At 44.5% G+C, this 18,608-nt stretch overlaps 1 protein-coding gene across 1 annotated transcript in view; it reads left to right on the forward strand.

The window, feature by feature from the left end:
- The window catches only part of LOC115102815 (MAM domain-containing glycosylphosphatidylinositol anchor protein 1-like), a 397,798-nt gene that overhangs the window by 85,973 nt on the left and 293,217 nt on the right, over positions 1-18,608 (forward strand). Inside the window, exon 2 of the mRNA XM_029623129.2 lies at positions 1,058-1,197. Within this exon, the coding sequence (XP_029478989.2) occupies positions 1,058-1,197 (140 nt within the window). The remainder of the gene's footprint in view (positions 1-1,057; positions 1,198-18,608) is intronic.

Genomic DNA, 18,608 nt, shown 5'->3' on the forward strand with positions numbered 1-18,608 from the left:
CACCTGTGAGGTGGATTGATTATCTTGGCAAAGTAGAAAGGCTCACTAACAGGGATGTAAACAAATTTGTGTTTAAAATTTGAGAGAAATAATATTTTTGTGCGTATGGAACATTTCTGAGATGTATTATTTCAGCTCATGAAACATTGGACTTTGTATGTTGAGTTTATACTGTATATTTGTTCAGTGTAGATAGAATGTTTCCCTAAGTAACGGAAAACTGGACACTCAAACATTAGGGGAACTTTACAGGTAACATTCCACATTTTTCTCTCTCTCTCTCCCTATAATTGTTACCTGGGATTCTACTCCCCTCTTTTTTTCTCCCTACAGTGGTTTCTGAGCAGTCCTTAGTGTTTTTCTTTTTTTCTCTCTATCTTCTTTTCTTCTTCCCTCTCCATCACCTGCTGTTTCTCTCTCCTTGTCTCTGTCTCAATTCCCTCTCTTCCCCACCTACCTCCTGTCCCCCATCACCTGCTAAATGACTCAAATGTAAATGTAAAAATCCTGCCCAGGCTGATGTTACATGAAGCAACTCGCACGCAATCTTGACCACCTTCTGTGACGAGCCTCGTAGGCTGTTTTACGTCATAAGTCAGATGTCTTCGGTCCTAGTTCTTGAGGCATTGGTGTCTACTGGGGTTCTCTTCAACCTGTCACTTCATTCAGTGCTTCTCAATCCAATGGATGTGCACGGAACATTTTTGTTCTAGCCCAACACTAACATTCCTAACTCACCAAGCCTGTGATTAGTTCAATCTTTATTTGTTATTTTTTTAGGGATAGAACTTCACAAAATTCTTTAAGAAATACCAGGGTTTGGTGGATTTTCTGTGACGATTATGATTTAAAACATTTTTATTCGGGTGTCTGAATATGGGGCTTCCAACTGTAATATACAGGAGAGCTGTTCGAAACTAAGAAATCGGATTATTGTTTTCCAGGAACACCATCTAAAACTTGAACTTTCATGTACATTACAAAAAAACTAAAATATATTTGTTATTTCGTTTGAAAATATGACCCTTTCTCTTTTGTTTCTCCTGTGTTGACACAGCCCCTGCCAATGCCCAGATCTCACACGCGGGCCAGGCATGCGTGGTGAAGGAGGACAACATCAGTGAGAGGATCTACACTATCAGAGAGGGAGACCGCCTGGAGCTACAATGTCTGGTCAAAGGACACCCACAACCACAGGTACCATATCATAACATGACTGTGTGGCTCAGTTGGTGGAGCATGGGGCTTGCAACACCAGTAGAGAAACATGGGGCTTGCAAAGCCATCTTAGATACACCATCAAACCAACAAATCACACAATGCCAATTATCTGACCTCCACATACACACACAGTGTTCTCAACCCCCCTGTATTTGACCAAGGAGCAGATTTAAAGTGCATCTTAAAAAGCACTCTCTCTTTCTCAGATCTCACCATGTGGTGAACGCTACAGAGGAGAGCTCTGAGTCTGGTGTGAGCTGTCTGTTTTGAGAGCTCTTTTGAGCACTAATGCAGATCAAGCTGACTTTAGACTGAGTGTGAGTGTGTCTGTGTGAGTGTGAGTGTGTGTGAGTGTGTGTGTGTGAGTGTAAGACAGGTGAAAAGCAGCGTGCTCCCCTGGAATACCCACAGGTCTGGTGGCATGAGAATAAAACAGGGGTGTGTGTCTGTGCCCCCGCGCCCCCACCTCCACTGCCCACGTCATCTACTAACCCCAAACTGGCTCAGCAGATTCCTCTGCCTGATTCCCTGAGTCATCTAACCCCCTACCAACATATTTCATGTGCTGTCCTCTCAGGGACTGATGCATTTTTTCTTTCTTCCAATCCAATTTCAATTTAAGGTGCTTTATTGGCATGAAATAGCCTACATCTGTAAATATCGCTAAGGCATTCCAAAACCATAGTTTTAGAAGTCAAGTCACACAAGTCACACTTGCATCTTTCTCTCTCTCTGTCTTTGACTCCCAATCTCGCTTTCTGTTTCTTTCTCTCCGCATCTCTCTCCTTTTTCACTCTCATTCCCGCTCTGTTTTCCCCCTTTTTCTATCACTCCCTCTTCTCTCTCTCCATCGCTCTCTCATACATATTCCTTCCTATATACAGACACTTTCAGACATATTTGAATACTTTAGTTGGATCCACAGTGAAACCTTGGCAGTACAAAGGACCCAATTATTTTAGAGGTCATGCAGATGTTATACTTGGTCTTTCTTCAATCCCAAACTTTTACAGAATATATTAACTTCATACCATCACTGCTTTACTTGTGTAGAATGGTGCCTGACTCTTGTCTGCGACAAACGCACATGTACTCGCATACAACACACTTCGAACACAAGTGCACACACACGCACACAGTCTATCCCTATTTATTTAGACTTGGCTCTGAAACAAAAATGCACAAATTTAATCAAGCTTTCATTCCCTCCATATAGCCGAGTGTTAGAGAGAATAAACATTTAGGCAAATATAGACACAAGTAGGGTTCCTATCTCAGTTTGCCGAGGAGCAGTTGTGAAATTCAGTCATTTGCAACAGCAACAGCAGTTCCTTCTGGGCCTGTGGCAGTCATGTATTTTGAATAATGATTATATTGGTCACGCTTTCCGAAAGTAAAACAATAATAACAATATTACATTCACTATCAGCGCTGGTATTGCCTTGGGCTATGGTGCTCAGCAGCGTTTCAATTCTAAGTGTGTTTGTGAGTGTTTGCCTGTGCATGTGTGAGAGTGTGAGAAGGAGGCACACACACACACACACACACACACACACACACACACACACACACACACACACACACACACACAAAGGAAGCTAGAAAAAGTCAGTCTAGTCAAGGTGAGACAAAGGGTAGACATGATTTGGGTTGGCTGTCTTCTCTGGGGAGTGTTTGAAGAAAGTTTGCTATCGTTAGATCTGCAGCAGTGAGGGCTTGGCTATATAGTGTACATGGTGTCACCTAGGCAACGTGTTAGTATTAGAACTACTTGATAATGAGTGATGAGGTCTTGAGGCAGTTCTTAGTGTGGTTGATGAAAGCAAGAACATTACTGTATTCCACCTTACTTATTAACTACAGGAGGTTGGTGACACCTTAATTGGGGAGGATGGGCTTGTTGTTATGGCTGGAGCGGAATATGTGGAATGGTATCAAATACATCAAACACATGATTTCCATGTGATGCCATTCCATTTGCTCCGTTCCAGACATTATTGTGAGCCGTCCTCCTATCAGCAGCCCGCTGTAATATGAACATACTTGAACACCAGCAAGCACACACATTTTCTTTAGGAAATATCCATTTTTAGTTAAATTAAATATTGCATGGTAAATCATAGTGAGATTAAGAGCAAGGTTTAGGAAAACAAATGACTTTAGTTTTTCTACATTAACTGTCAACTTTTAAATGCATCGAGGATAGAGGGAGGAGAGAGAAAAAGTGAGAAATAGTGAACTGAGAGAAATAGAGGTAGGGATCGACAGATAAAAACCAAGAGATAAAGGAAGATACTGTCGATGGAGTGATAGAGAGAATGAACGAGACACTGTGTGTTAGAGAGAGAGAAAGGGAGAGAGAAAGATGGAGTGTGTGAGTTGTATGAGTGTTTTCCCTACTGAGGAATCCGATGGCAGATAATGCAGAGTAGTGTGAGTGTGTGTTTGTGTGTGTAAGTAGAGTACCATGGTGACCTCCATTCAGCTCTCCCCTCCTCTTGGTAGTGTCTTAACTGAGGCATTGCCATGGCAACCTGGCACGCCACCTGCCTTCCATTCACGGTCGGAATACGAATATGGACACACACACACATACACACACACACGAATGTCACTATCCCATTTAGCTTCGAACTCCAGGATGTTTATCTTATATGTGACCTTTAACCTGCAATACAATTGGCGGTTTGAAAACGTTCCAAAATCTCTTCCTTCTCTCATTCAAAAGGTGCCACCATGAAGTGGGTTTAATCGTTATGAGATCAGATCAGTTAAGCAAAATAGCCATGAATAGGGAGCTCATGTTTTTATTTTTGGGGTTGCATAAAAAAAAGACAGTTGTGACCAGCTGCGAAAGGGGAAATTATGAATTATGACACACCCACAGAGAGAGACAGCAATCGGACAGACGGCAATCAATCAGGCATACGAACAGACAGACAGAAGGGAAATCAGACATATTAACAGACGAATGGACAGACAGAATTACAAGTGATAGGTGCAGTACTTCTTCTATTTCAGAGATGTACTGTTCTTGTACCCTCTACATTGTGAAGCAGTGTTGTGTCTGGACTGGAGTTCCTACTTCCCTAGAGTCAGATTCACTTGTGGATACATTTGTATGTGTCTGGGGAAGTAGATAAAGGGCCTCATTGCCAAAATCCTGAAGTATCCATTTGAGACATGTATGCTCTTCACTACATATTGAAGGGTTTTGAGATGAACACATAAGGGACGGCTTCTTTGAACAGCTGTCAAATGTCAGCGAAATACACTGTATCCATATGATGGGATGTTGTGTCCGATTTTCCCTCTCCGTTGGAATGTGTGACCTGATGATGTCATGGCGTTTGACGGGGCACTGCGGGAGTCTGTGCCGCGTCCCACCGGGACTACTAAGTTTCTCCTGCAGTGGCAATCTGAGGGCTATCTGAAGATAACTGATCCCCAATCAACCCCTCTACTCCCTTCTCCTTCTCTCCCTCCGTCATCTTATGCATATCAGCAAACTTCCCATAAACTGGCCACCCTGGTAGAGAGCAGTTTGTCGATATGCAGTTTGCGTGACATAACATGTAATAAACATGTTATACATTTTTTAAAAACATTTTAGTCATTTAGGAGATGCTCTTATCCAGAGCGACCTACAGTAGTGAGTGCATATGTTTTCATATTTGTTCGTACTGGTCCCCCGTGGGAATACGAACCCACAACCCTGGCGTTGCAAGTGCCATGCTCTACCTACTGAGCCACATGGGACCACTCATATAAACACACATATCCTGGACATACTGAGCCGTAAGCAACAAACTTATAATCAACTGTTGGACAGACTTTTCAGTGGAGTAGATGTGTCTAGCATGGTAAATGTATATTTTTTGAAGCAGTTGTAAAACACTCGATGTGACAAGACAGACAGCCTGTTAGATTTGACGTTTCCCGATTAGTTTCAGAGTTATTCGGTGGATCTCAATAAGTCAGTTTGGAAACGTTTAACAAACAGAGATAGTCAGCGGCTCTGGAGTTGTTAGGAGATCATTCTCAGAAATCTAATTTGTCAATTGTGCACCACTTAATTTTAACATCGGAAGTACCAGTGACATGCTCAATATGGAAGTGGTCCGATGAAGCAGACGCGAGGCTACAAGACTGTTTATGCTAGCTTCGAGGAATACAACACTGAGTCTTGAGTGAAAGCCCCTGTTGTTCCGGATGACTGTGTGACTCGCTCTCCGTGGCCGACGTAAGTAAAACCTTTAAACAGGTTAACAGTCGCAAGGCCGCCGGGCCAGACGGAATACCAGGGCACGTCCTCAAAGCATGCGCAGACCAGCGGGCAAGTGTCTTCAGACATTTTCAATCTCTCCTTGTGCTAGTCTGTAATCGCATGTTTCAAGGTGAACACCATTGTCCCTGTTCCCAAAGAACCAAAGGTAACCTACCTAAATGAGTATCGCCTTGTAGCACTCACATCTGTAATTATGAAGTGCTTTGAAAGGCTGGTCATGACACACATTAACACCACCATCCCAGATAATGCAATCTCAATTCCACTTCACACAGCCCTCTCCCACCTGGACAAAGGGAGAAATAACTATGTGAGAATGCTGTTCATAGACTATAGCTCAGCGTTCGACACCATTGTCACCTCCAAGCTCGTTGCCAAGCTGGGGACCCTGGGACGGAACACCTCCCTCTGTAACTGGATGCTGGACTTCCTGACGGTACGGCCCCAGATGGTGATGGTAGGCACAAGACCTCCGCCATTCTGACCCTCAACACAAGGACCCCTCAAGGGTGTGAGCTTAGTCCCCTTCTGTACTCCCTGTTTACCCACGACTGCTTGGCCACGCATGACTCCAACACCATCATCATCATCAAGTTTGCTGATGACACGTCAGTGGTGGGCCTTATCAGTGGTGGGCCTTATCAGTGATGGCGATGATACAGCCTACAAGGACAAGGTCAGAGACTTGGCAGTGTGGTGCCATAACAACAACTTATCCCTCAATCGTTAAGATCAATGAGCTGATCATGGACTACAGGAGAAAGAGGGGAGAGCACACCCCCATCCACATCGATGGGGCTGTGGTAGAGCGGATAGAGAGCTTTACGTTCCTTGACATCCACATCACTAAGGACTTAAAATGGTCCACCTACACCCACACAGTCGTAAAGAGGGCAGGACAGCACCTCTTCCCCCTCAAGAAGCTAAAAAGATTTTTCATCGGCCCTCGGATCCTCAAAAAGTTCTACAGCTGCACCATGGAGAACATCTTGAATGGCTGCATCACCACTTGGTATGGCAAATGCACCACCCTCGACCGCAATGCGCTAGAGGGTGGTGCTTACAGCACATTACATCACTGGGGCCTACCGCCCTGCCATCCAGGACTTCTACAGTATATCAGGCGGTGTCAGAAGAAGGGCCTAAACATTGCCAAAGACTCCAGCCGTCCAAGCCATAGACTGTTCACTCTGCTATGATCCGTCAAACGGTTTCGGAGCATTGGCTCTCGGACCAACAGGCTCAGAGACAGCTTCTAGTTCCAAGCCATAAGACTGCTAAATAGCCATAAGATTGCTAAATAGTTAATGAATTGTTACCTAGACTATATGCACTGTCCCTATCTTGCACTGACTCCATGCACACTCACAAGACTAAAAATACACACTGTATACACACTCACATGCACACACTACACTGACACTCACACAAAACTCACAAACATTCACATACAGTCAACACAAACAAATACACATACCCATACTAACACAACAAACCAAAATCAAATCAAATTTGTTTATAAAGCCCTTCTTAAAATCAGCTGATATCTCAAAGTGCTGTACAGAAACACAGCCTAAAACCCCAAACAGCAAGCAATGCAGGTGTAGAATCACGGTGGCTAGGAAAAACTCCCTAGAAAGGCCAGAACCTAGGAAGAAACCTAGAGAGGAACCAGACTATGAGGGGTGGCCAGTCCTCTTCTGGCTGTGCCGGGTGGAGATTATAACAGAACATGGCCAAGATGTTCAAATGTTCATAGGTGACCAGCAGGGTCAAATAATAATAATCACAGTGGATGTCGAGGGTGCAAAGGTCAGCACCTCAGGAGTAAATGTCAGTTGGCTTTTCATAGCCGATCATTGAGAGTATCTCTACCGCTCCTGCTGTCTCTAGAGAGTTGAAAACAGCAGGTCTGGGACAGGTAGCACATCCGGTGAACAGGTCAGGATTCCATAGCCGCAGGCAGAACAGTTGAAACTGGATCAGCAGCACGGCCAGGTGGACTGGGGACAGCAAGGAGTCATCAGGCCAGGTAGTCCCGAGGCATGGTCCTAGGGCTCAGGTCCTCAGAGAGAGAGAGAGAGAAAGAAAGAAAGAGAGAAAGAAAGAAAGTGTTAGAGAGAGCATACTTAAATTCACACAGGACACCGGATAAGACAGGAGAAATACTCCAGATATAACAGACTGGGCCTAGCCCCCCGACACAAACTACTGCAGCATAAATACTGGAGCCTGAGACAGGAGTGGACGGGAGACACTGTGGCCCCATCCGACGATACCCACAGACAGGGCCAAACAGGCCGGATATAACCCCACCCACTTTGCCAAAGCACAGCCCCCACACCACTAGAGGGATATCTTCAACCTGCAACTTACCATCCTGAGACAAGGCCGAGTATAGCCCACAAAGATCTCCGCCACGGTACAACCCAAGGGGGGCGCCAACCCAGACAGGAAGACCACGTTAATGACTCAACCCACTCAAGTGATGGACCCCTCCCAGGGAGAGCATGGAAGAGCACCAGTAAGCCAGTAACTCAGCCCCTTTAACAGGGTTAGAGGCAGAGAATCCCAGTGGAGAGAGGGGAACCGGCCAGGCAGAGACAGGAAGGGCGGTTCGTTGCTCCAGTGCCTTTCCGTTCACCTTCACACTCCTGGGCCAGACTACACTCAATCATAGGACCTACTGAAGAGACGAGTCTTCAATAAAGACTTAAAGGTTGAGACCGAGTCTGTGTCTCTCACATGGGTAGGCAGACTATTCCATAAAAATAGAGCTCTATAGGAGAAAGCCCTGCTTCCAGCTGTTTGTTTAGCAATTCTAGGGACAGTAAGGAGGTATGCGTCTTGTGACCGTAGCGTACGTGTAGGTATGTACGGCAGGACCAAATCGTAAAGATAGTTAGGAGCAAGCCCATGTAATACTTTGTAGGTTTGCAGTAAAACCTTGAAATCAGCCCTTGCCTTAACAGGAAGCCAGTGTAGAGAGGCTAGCACTGGAGTAATATGATCAGATATTTTGGTTCTAGTCAAGATTCTAGCAGCCGTGTTTAGCACTAACTGAAGTTTGTTTAGTGCTTTATCCGGGTAGCAGGAAAGTAGAGCATTGCAGTAGTCTAACCTAGAAGTGACAAAAGCATGGATACATTTTTCTGCATCATTTTTGGGCAGAAAGTTTCAGATTTTTTGCAATGTTACGTAGATGGAAAAAAGCTGTCCTTGAAAAAGTATTGATATGTTCGTCAAAAGAGTGGTCAGGGTCCAGAGACGACTGTACAACCATCAAGATGAATTGTTAGATTCAACAGAAGATCTCTTTGTTTCTTGGGACCTAGAACAAGCATCTTGTAACGACGTTCGTCTGTAGAAGGAGAAGCGGACCAAAATGCAGCGTGGTGGTTACTCATGCTCTTTAATAGAAAATGAACGATACATGAAATAACTTATATCTACAAAACAAACGGAACGTGAAAACCTATACAGCCTATCTTGTGACAACAAACACAGAGACAGGAACAATCACCCACAAAACACTCAAAGAATATGGCTGCCTAAATATGGTTCCCAATCAGAGACAACGATACACACCTGCCTCTGATTGAGAACCACTCCAGACAGCCATAGACTGGTCTTGATAAAGGATTGGTAACCTAAGTATGGAATCAAGCTTTAGGATGTTTTTAACATAAAACTTAATTAATGTTCCAACCGGACAATTCCTTTGTCTGCACAAATGAAGTGGAACGTAGCTACCTTTCACATGAGCGCGCCAGGCTGTGGCACTCTGCCAGACCACTAACTCAAAGAGCCCTTATGAGCCCCTCCATTAGAGTAGAATCCTCAAAACAGGTTCTAAATACTGTTGACATCTAGTGGAAGCCTTGGGAAGTGAAACATAACTAATTTCACCCTGTTTCTTCAATGGGGCGGCAGGGTAGCCTAGTGGTTAGAGCGTTTGACTAGTAACCGGAAGGTACAAATCTGTCGTTCTGCCACTGAACAGGCAGTTAACTCACTGTTCCTAGGCCGTCATTGAAAATAAGAATTTGTTCTTAATTAACTGACTTTCCTAGTTAAATAAAGGTAAAAAAAAATGAGGGCTTAGTTGAAAAACTACAAACCTCAGATTTCCCACTTCCTCTTTGGATTTTTCTCAGGTTTTTGCCTGCCATATGAGTTCTGTTATACTCACAGACATCATTCAAACTGTTTTAGAAACTTCAGAGTGTTTTCTATCCAATACTACTAATACTATGCATATATTAGCATCTGGTACAGAGTAGCAGGCAGTTTACTCTGGGCACCTTATTCATCCAAGCTACTCAATACTGCCCCCCTGTCACCAAGAAGTTAAAAGTATGCATTATGACATAACTTAAAAACAATATCCTGCTGCGATTACCACCAATTTAAAAGACAGAATTCTGCATGCCAACAACAGCCATTGGAAATTGCACCATGAGTCTTCCCGAAATTGGGAAGAGAGCAAGGGCACCATCCCATTCTCCCCATCTCTCCCCTCCCTCTCATTCTCCGAGAGGATCCAATTTAGCCATGTTAGCCTGGGCAATAAAGGGATTGCTTTACAGAGAATGGCTCTGATTGAGGATTTATCCAATCCTTTATCAAGACTGATTGTTTACCTTCGCCCCAGAAGATTGGATTGAAAACGGGGTCACGCCGTAATCCATACAGAACAGAGAGGAATCCAATCATTTCTCCACCTATCTCTCTATCCTTCCCACATTTAGGGACAAGCGGGTGAAACAGGCAAAAAGCCCTACATCAAGTCAACAGAGATTTGATTCACCCTCCAAGATCCGGAAGGGTCAAGGATTTGGTTTAGTTAGGTGGATAAGAGAGGAGGGGAGATAGAAGGGGGGGGGGGACTTGAATAGTTCTTTAGGGACTGGGATATTTTGTCATTTACCTTTTATTTGTAGGGTTTCATGTTTTTTAAATGTTTTTATGTATTTTCAAGGAATGGAAGATGGAAGGCATTGACAAGCTTTTAGCCTCAGCTCCAGGATTCACTGTTGTTGTTCTTGAAATACCTTCATCCCAAAGGGGAGGTGAAAGCCTGTGGAAGAGGCTAGGTCTGCATTGACTCCTAAACTGCACAGCCCATTCCACTTGTGTCACCGCTGGTGTCCCTGTGCTATTCAACTAATCTAGTCCAGCGGATAGGTAAAATAATTGTTCCATTTTATGATACAAAATATCACACTTGGAACACTAATACTTAATGCCTTAAGCAACATTTTAAAGATTGGAGGCAGTCTCAGAAGCCTGCCGGTCAACCAGGGTGGCCATTTTCATAAAATATCTGCCATCTGGATTTCCTGTTAGAAGGAAATAGGGTAAAATCATTCCAAACCACATCAAAATGACCTGCAATAATTCCGATCATAAAATACTGGAGACCTTCATGGAGGTCATATTGAGGTAACTTTTACAATAGTCTTGCAGCTATGGGAAACAATTCTGGAGCTGTGATAGAGCCACTAAAATTAACACACAGATAGAGCATATCTTAATAACTATTGTTGGCTATAGTGACATTGCAGAATTTGTCCGTTATCCCACTGGCTTTCATTTCCAATATGAAAAATAAGGTAAGAAACCCAAGATCGGTAACTTGTTGGATACTTGTCACCAGGGGTACTCTGCTCGGGTCAGTGAGCAAGCAAACAAACTTACTCTTTACTTTTATAGGGTAGGTCGCAGCATTCGGGAATTTTGGATGAAAAGCGTGCCCAAAGTAATCTGCCTGCTTCTCAGGCCCAGAACCTAGGATATGCATATAATTGATAGATTTAGATAGTGTCACGCCCTAACCATAGAGAGCCTTTTCCCACCTGCAATGTGGGATACTGTTTTGTTTCGTATTAGTGCCTAGGTGCGCTACGTATTGCACGCTCGTTAATTAGTTGTTGTTTTGGGAAGTTTCGCCTTGGTCCACTTATTTATACAACGATCGTGACAGAATATCCCACCATAGCAGGACAAGCAGCGTGCCCAGGAAGTGAAGGAGATTTGGACATGGGAAGATATACTGGGTGGATGCGAGCTCCTTCCTTGGCGGGAGTCGCCGAGGAGTAAAGGAGGACAGCGACGACGCCGGGGTCCGTGGCCACAAACAGCCCAAGGGCAACCCAAAGAAAATCTTGGGGGGGCACACACAAGTGGCAGTCGGCCGAGGTGAGGGGAGAGCCAGAGACGGTCTGGGAGTCGATGGAGGAGTTTGAGGAGGGATATCGGAGAGAGATGTTGGCTAGGAGTATGCTGTAGCGCAGGCGTTTTGAAGGGCGTGACATCAGTCTGGTGCAACCTGTGCCGGCTCCACGCACCAGGCCTCCAGTGTGCTTTCCCAGCCCGGTACGACCTGTGCCGGCTCACCGCACTCGCCCCGAAGAGCGTGTTATCAGTCCGGTGAAACCTGTGCTGGCTCCATGCACCAGGCCTCCAGTGCGCCTGCCCAGCCCGGTACGTCCTGTGCCGGCTCACAGCACTCGCCCTGAAGAGCGTGTTATCAGTCCGGTGAAACCTGTGCCGGCTCCCCGCACTCGTCCACCAGTGCGTGTACAGTCCGGAGTCTCCAGCGACAGTCTACAGCCTGGAAACTCCAGCGACGGTTCATAGTCCAGAGCTTCCAGCGACGGTTCATAGTCCAGAGCTTCCAGCGACGGTTCAAAGTCCAGAGCTTCCAGCGACGGTTCATAGTCCAGAGCTTCCAGCAACGGTTCATAGTCCAGAACTTCCAGCGACGGTTCATAGTCCAGAGCTTCCAGCGACGGTTCATAGTCTAGAGCTTCCAGCGACGGTTCATAGTCCAGAGCTTCCAGCGACGGTTCATAGTCCAGAGCTTCCAGCGATGGTTCATAGTCCAGAGCTTCCAGTGACGGTTCATAGTCCAGAGCTTCCAGCGACGGTTCATAGTCCAGAGCTTCCAGCGACGGTTCATAGTCCAGAGCTTCCAGCGACGGTTCATAGTCCAGGGCTTCCTGCACCGGTGCCATGACCGGAGCCTTCCACTGCGCAGATGCCCAGTCCAGGCACGGCGTCCAGTCCCGCTCCATGGCCGGAGCCTTCCTCTGCGCCGGTGCCCAGTCCGGGCATGGCGTTCAGCCCGGCTTCATGGTCTGAGCGGGTGCTACGTCCCGCACTGGAGCCACCACCGACGCTAGTTGCCCACCCTAACCCTCCCCATCTAGTTTCAGGTTTTGCCATTGGAGTCCGCACCTTTGGGGGGGGAGCCCTCGGAGTTCTCTATGGTGTTTTAGTTCAGGGCGTGACTAGGGGGGTTCTAGGTATTGTGTTTCTATGTTGGTGTCTGGGTATGGTTCCCAATTGGAGACAGCTGATAATCGTTGCCTCTAATTGGGGATCATACTTAATTTGTCCTTTTTCCCACTTGCGATGTGGGATACTGTTTTGTTTCGTATTAGTGCCTAGGTGTGCTACGTATTGCACGTTTCTTAATTTGTTGTTCTTTTGGGAAGTTTCACTATAATAAATATGTGGAACTCTGCTGACGCTTCGCCGTCCACTTATTTATACAGCGATCGTGACAGATAGAAAACACTCTAAAGTTTCCAAAACTGTTAAAATAATGTCTGTGAGTATAACAGACGTGATATGGCAGGCGAAAACCTGAGGAAAATCCATCCAGGAAGTGCCAACATTTTGAAATGGCTGTTTTTCCAATAAAAGCCTATTCGTCATTTAAAGGGAGAGGACCCAGATTCCGTTCCCTGTGGCTTCCACTAGTTGTGAACAGTCTTTAGACATTGTTTCAGGCTTTTATTCTGAGAAAGGAGGGAGAATTACCACATTGAGTGAGTGGACCCTGGGATGTCCCCAGAGCTGGTTACTGTGCACGACTGAGAGCGCGCCTTTCTTGTTTTTCTTTTTTATTGACGACGCTATTCTCCGGTTGAAATATTATCGATTATTTAGGCTAAAAACAACCTGAGGATTGATTATAAACAACATTTGACATGTTTCTACGAACTTTACGGATACTATTTGGAATTTTCGTCTGCCACTTGTGACCGTATTTTAGCCATTGGAGTTCTGAACAAAAAGGTTTTTGGATATAAAGAGGGACTTTATCGAACAAAACAAACATTTATTGTGTAACTGAGAGTCTCGTGAGTGCAACCATACGAAGATCAAAGGTAAGTGATTCATTTTATTGCTATTTCTGACTTTCGTGACTAATCTACATGGCTGCTAATTGTTTGTAATGTTTTGTGGCTGAGCGCTGTCCTCAGATAATTTCATGGTTTGCTTTTGCCGTAAAGCCTTTTTGAAATCTGACATGGCGGCTGGATTAACAACAAGTTAAGCTTTATTTTGATGTATTGCACTTGTGATTTAATGAAAGTTAAATATTTATAGTAATTTAATTTGAATTTGGCGCTCTGCAATTTCATTGGAAGTTGTCGAGGTGGGATGCTAGCGACTGGAAAGAACTGGAGAAATGGCTTGGCAGGATTTAAATACAAATGAAATATGTTAATGAGCCTATCAGGGCAATCCTGATAATTAGTGTGCGGCATTAAGAGGTGAAATCAACTTTGTTTATCAAGTTCATGTCAGTAGAACGCTGCTCCGCTCTGAGGGCTTTTATACAGCCGCAAACCAGCTGCAAAGGGCCATATTGGACTAGATTCACTTGGCCATATCGCCATAAATAATTGGTACATGCAGACCAATGATGGCTTACAATTTTTTAGGGTGTCTGGAAAACACAAAGATGCCATACATACGTATCCGTCACGCCTGCTCCCGCCCCCCCTCCTTGGCACTCGAAGACGCATTACGCACTCCTGTCACCATCATTACGCACACCTGCCTTCCCCACCATCACACGCATCAGAAATTATTGGACTCATCTGGACTCAATCACTGTCATTTACCTCCCCTATATCTGTTCCCCGCTTCAGGATTGATGTTCGTTGTTCATTTTTGTTTCCTGGTTCTAACGCTGTTCCTCATTAAACATTCAACTCCCTGTACCTGCATCTCTTCTCCAGCGTCGGTCCTTACAGTATCCTTTAAATCTTTTGTATAGAAAACGTATGCCAACTTACAGTTTTTTGCAAATGTGATTCACCCGTTCATCACAAAGATACAGACATCATTCCTAACTCAGTTGCAAGAGAGGAAGGAAACAGAGATTTAAACATGAGGCCAATGGTTAGTTTAATGGCTGTGATAGGCGAAAACTGAGGCTAGATACTTAAATATTTTGTCTTGCCCATTCACCCGCTGAATGGCACAAATACACAATCCATGTCGCAATTGATTCAAGGTTTAAAAATCCTTCTTTAACCTGACTCCACCCCTAATCTACACTGATTGAAGTGGATTAAACAAGTGACATCAATAATGGATTATAGCTTTCACCTGGATTCACCTGGTCAGTCTGTGTCATGGAAAGAGCAAGTGTTTTTAATGTTTTGTACACTGGAGTTGTTCATATACACTGGAGTTGTTACCAAGAAGACAGTGAATGTTCCTAAGTGGCTGAGTTAAAGTTTTGACTTAAATTTGCTTGAACATCTATGGTAAGACTTAAAAATGGTTGTCTAGCAATGATCAACAACCAATTTGACATAGCTGGGGGAACTTTCAGAAGTCTGAACAAATGTTGCACAACCCAGGTGTGCAAAGCTCTTAGAGGCTTACCCAGATAGACTCACAGCTGTAGTCACTGCCAAAGGTGATTCTAACATGTACTGACTCATGGGTGTGAATGCTTATATGAATGGCAAATTTCTGTATTTAATTTAAAACATTTGCAATCATTTCCGAAAACTTTTTCACTTTGTCATTGTGGGGTATTGTGTGTATATGGGTGAGAAAAATAATCTATTTAATCTATCTTGAATTTAGGCTGTAACACAACAAAATGTGGAATAAGTCAAAGGGTATGAAAACTTTCTAAAGGCACTGCATCATTGCAATCAGTAGAATTCAAGGAACACCCATATTACTCTATTGACACTAGCCATTAAAACATTTATGAAAACAGTAATTTTGTCTTCACCACTTTTCTCCTAAAAGTTTAAAGGATACGTGATATGGCATTTTTGGGCCACTGTGTTTTCCAACCCCCCTCAAACATTTTACGCCATTTTAAGTAAGACCATAACTTTTCACGCATTTTGTTACTTTACAGCTTTATTCTAAAATGGATGACATGATTTTTAATCTCTCAATCTACACAAAATAACCCATAATGAAAATGTGAAAACGGTTTTAGATATCTTTTGCAAAAAAAACAAAAACGAAATTGCTTATTTACATACGTTTTCAGACCCTTTGCAATGACACTCGAATTGAGCTCAGGTGCATCCTGCTTCCAATGATCATCCTTGAGATGTTTCTGAAACTTGATCGGAGTCAACCTGTGGTAAATTTAATTGATTGGAAAGGCACACACCGGTCTATGAAAAGGTCCCACGGTTGACAGTGCATGTCAGAGCAAAAAACAGGATTGTGTCGACACACAGATCTGGGGAAAGGTGCCAAAAAATATCTGCAGCATTGAAGATCCCCAAGAACACACTGGCCTCCATCATTCTTGAATATAAGTTTTGAACCACCAAGACTCTTGCTAGAGCTGGCTGCCTGGCCAAACTGAGCAACAGGTGGAGAAGGGCCTTGGTCAGGGAGGTGACCAAGCTCAATGACAGAGCTCCAGAGTTCCTCTGTGGAGATGGGAGAACCTTCCAGAAGGACAACCATCTCTGCAGCAATCCACCAATCAGGGCTTTATGGTAGTGGCCAGACGGAAGCCACTCCTCAGTAAAAGGCACCTCCAGACCATGACAAACAATGGTTTGGTGAAACCAAGATGGAACTCTTTGGCCTGAACGTCAAGCGTCATGTCTGGAGGAAATCAGGTACCGCTCATCACCTGGCCAATATCATCCCTAAGGTGATGAAGTAAGTGGTGGCAGCATCATGCTGCGGGATGTTTATCAAAAGCAGGGACTGGGAGAATAGTCTGGATCGAGGAAAAGATTAATGGAGCGAACTACAGAGAGATCCTTTATGAAAACCTACTCCAGAGCGCTCACGACCTCAGCTTAGGGCGAAGATTCACCTTCCAACGGGACAACGACCCTAAGGACACAGCCAAGACAACGCAGGAGTGGCTTCGGGAAAAGTCTCGTGCAGCACAGGGACGCCACCGGAATGGGCTGTGCAGTTAAGGAATCAATGCAGACATAGCCTCTGCCACAGGATTTCACCTCACCTTCGGGATGAAGGTATTTCGAGAACATCAGTGAAACCTGGAGCTGAGGCTAATGCAGACACAACCTGGAGAAACTACCTGGGTGACCAATTCTGTACCTCCCAGCCAGTTTTTGCCTTTTGCTCCTCGTTGAAGTTCATTATTTTAGTCCAATAAATGGAAAAGCTTGTCAATGCCTTCCATCTTTCATTCCTTGAATATGTATACAGTGTATATATAAAAAACATGAAACCCTTCAAATACAAGGTAAAAGTCCATGACAAAGTCCCCAACCCTAAAGAACTATTCAAGTCCCTTTGTCTCTCACCCCCCCCCCCTTCTCGCTTAAGGTATCTAGTATTAGTATAAAACGTTTTATTCTTGTATCATAAAGTGGAACAATCTCGGGTATATTTGGTTCTTATCCACTGGACTAATCCTTTTACACAAAGATAAGTTGAACTCTCTTTACCCACATTGGAATAAGTATCATTCCACAATACTTCACTCTCGTAAATGCTGACTCATAAATTGTTGAAGAGCTTTTTGAAGGAGAAAGAGAGTGTGGTTCTCAGAAGGTCACAGAGAAGGTGGTGTGCATAACATTGTAGAGGTTCGACTACAGGGGCAGTACTTTTAGCTCACACAAACTGCAATAGTCTCGCTTCTCGCCACCCCTATAGCTTTTCTTGTCAATGTTTCCCCCACCTGCTCTCTCCCTCTCTACACGGCCCTTTAGAAACACAATAGGAGGGTAAATGGTTTTTCTGAAAGTGATGCCTCTTCAACCCCCCCCCCCCCAAAAACACATTATTTATTCATGGGTCTGGTCACTGCAACCTTGAGAACAGTGTGTGTCCACGTACGTGCATGCGTGTGTGGTCAGAAGACCGGAGCAGGGTTCGGGAGGGTGTATGGTGGAGTCAAGCAGTATGTAAGAGAGAGAGAGAACAAGGGATGGGGAGAGAAAAAAGCAGTGAGGGAGGGAAGAAGGGCTTGGATTTCCATCCTTGAGGGGTGAGAGGGAAACGATCGATGGAGGGCTGAAATCGAGGAGGATCCGGTGGCAGAGCGAGCTCCAAGAACTGCAAACAAGGTCACTCTGTGACCCTCTGACAAGATCATGGAGGGAAAGGATAGAAAGACAGAGGTTGAGAAAGAGGAAGCAACCATCGTTTCTGTGTAACTTCCTGGCTCCAGCATATACCTTCTCAGTACACAGACACAAGAGCTGAGACAGGATGTCTAATTGTGCCAGAGCGGATGGTAAATTACCATCACAAACAGCACGAGTGGTCGAATAACATAAAACTAGCTAGTACCTAGCTTGCCTAGAAACTCGAGTTCTACGCCAGGAAATTAGTGTTTGAGTCAGGATATTTGTTTTACATTGATAAATGCAGAGCGACAAAATGTTATATCATACACTGCATTTGAGGAACAATGGGAAAGTAATTCTGCTTTGAAGGTTGATAAACTCGTAACCTCACTTTTGAGAAAATGGCCTTTGAATGTTTGGTACCTACTGGAGAGCTCTTCTTTGTCGACACCCATTCAGCATTGTTCACACCCCTTAAGCTTCAGCCCCCACCCAAACTTACCATTTTACTCGCCCTAGCAGAGCTGGTTAGGCTTGTTTCATGTTATCCAGAACGTTGGTGACTAACTGTGATGCTGGCAACAATTTAATTGCACTTTTTTGCTGACGTTTTCTGACACCGGCCATATTCAACGGGTGTTGAGAGTTCGTAAATTCATTAGTTATTCTGCGCTCTGGCACACTCAGACGAGAGCGCTCTGAAATCGGAGTAGATGGCCAGACTGAATTTACAAACACACCTGAAATGG

The sequence above is a fragment of the Oncorhynchus nerka genome, linkage group LG28 (genome assembly GCF_034236695.1).
Source record: "Oncorhynchus nerka isolate Pitt River linkage group LG28, Oner_Uvic_2.0, whole genome shotgun sequence".
Taxonomy (NCBI): Eukaryota; Metazoa; Chordata; class Actinopteri; order Salmoniformes; family Salmonidae; genus Oncorhynchus; species Oncorhynchus nerka.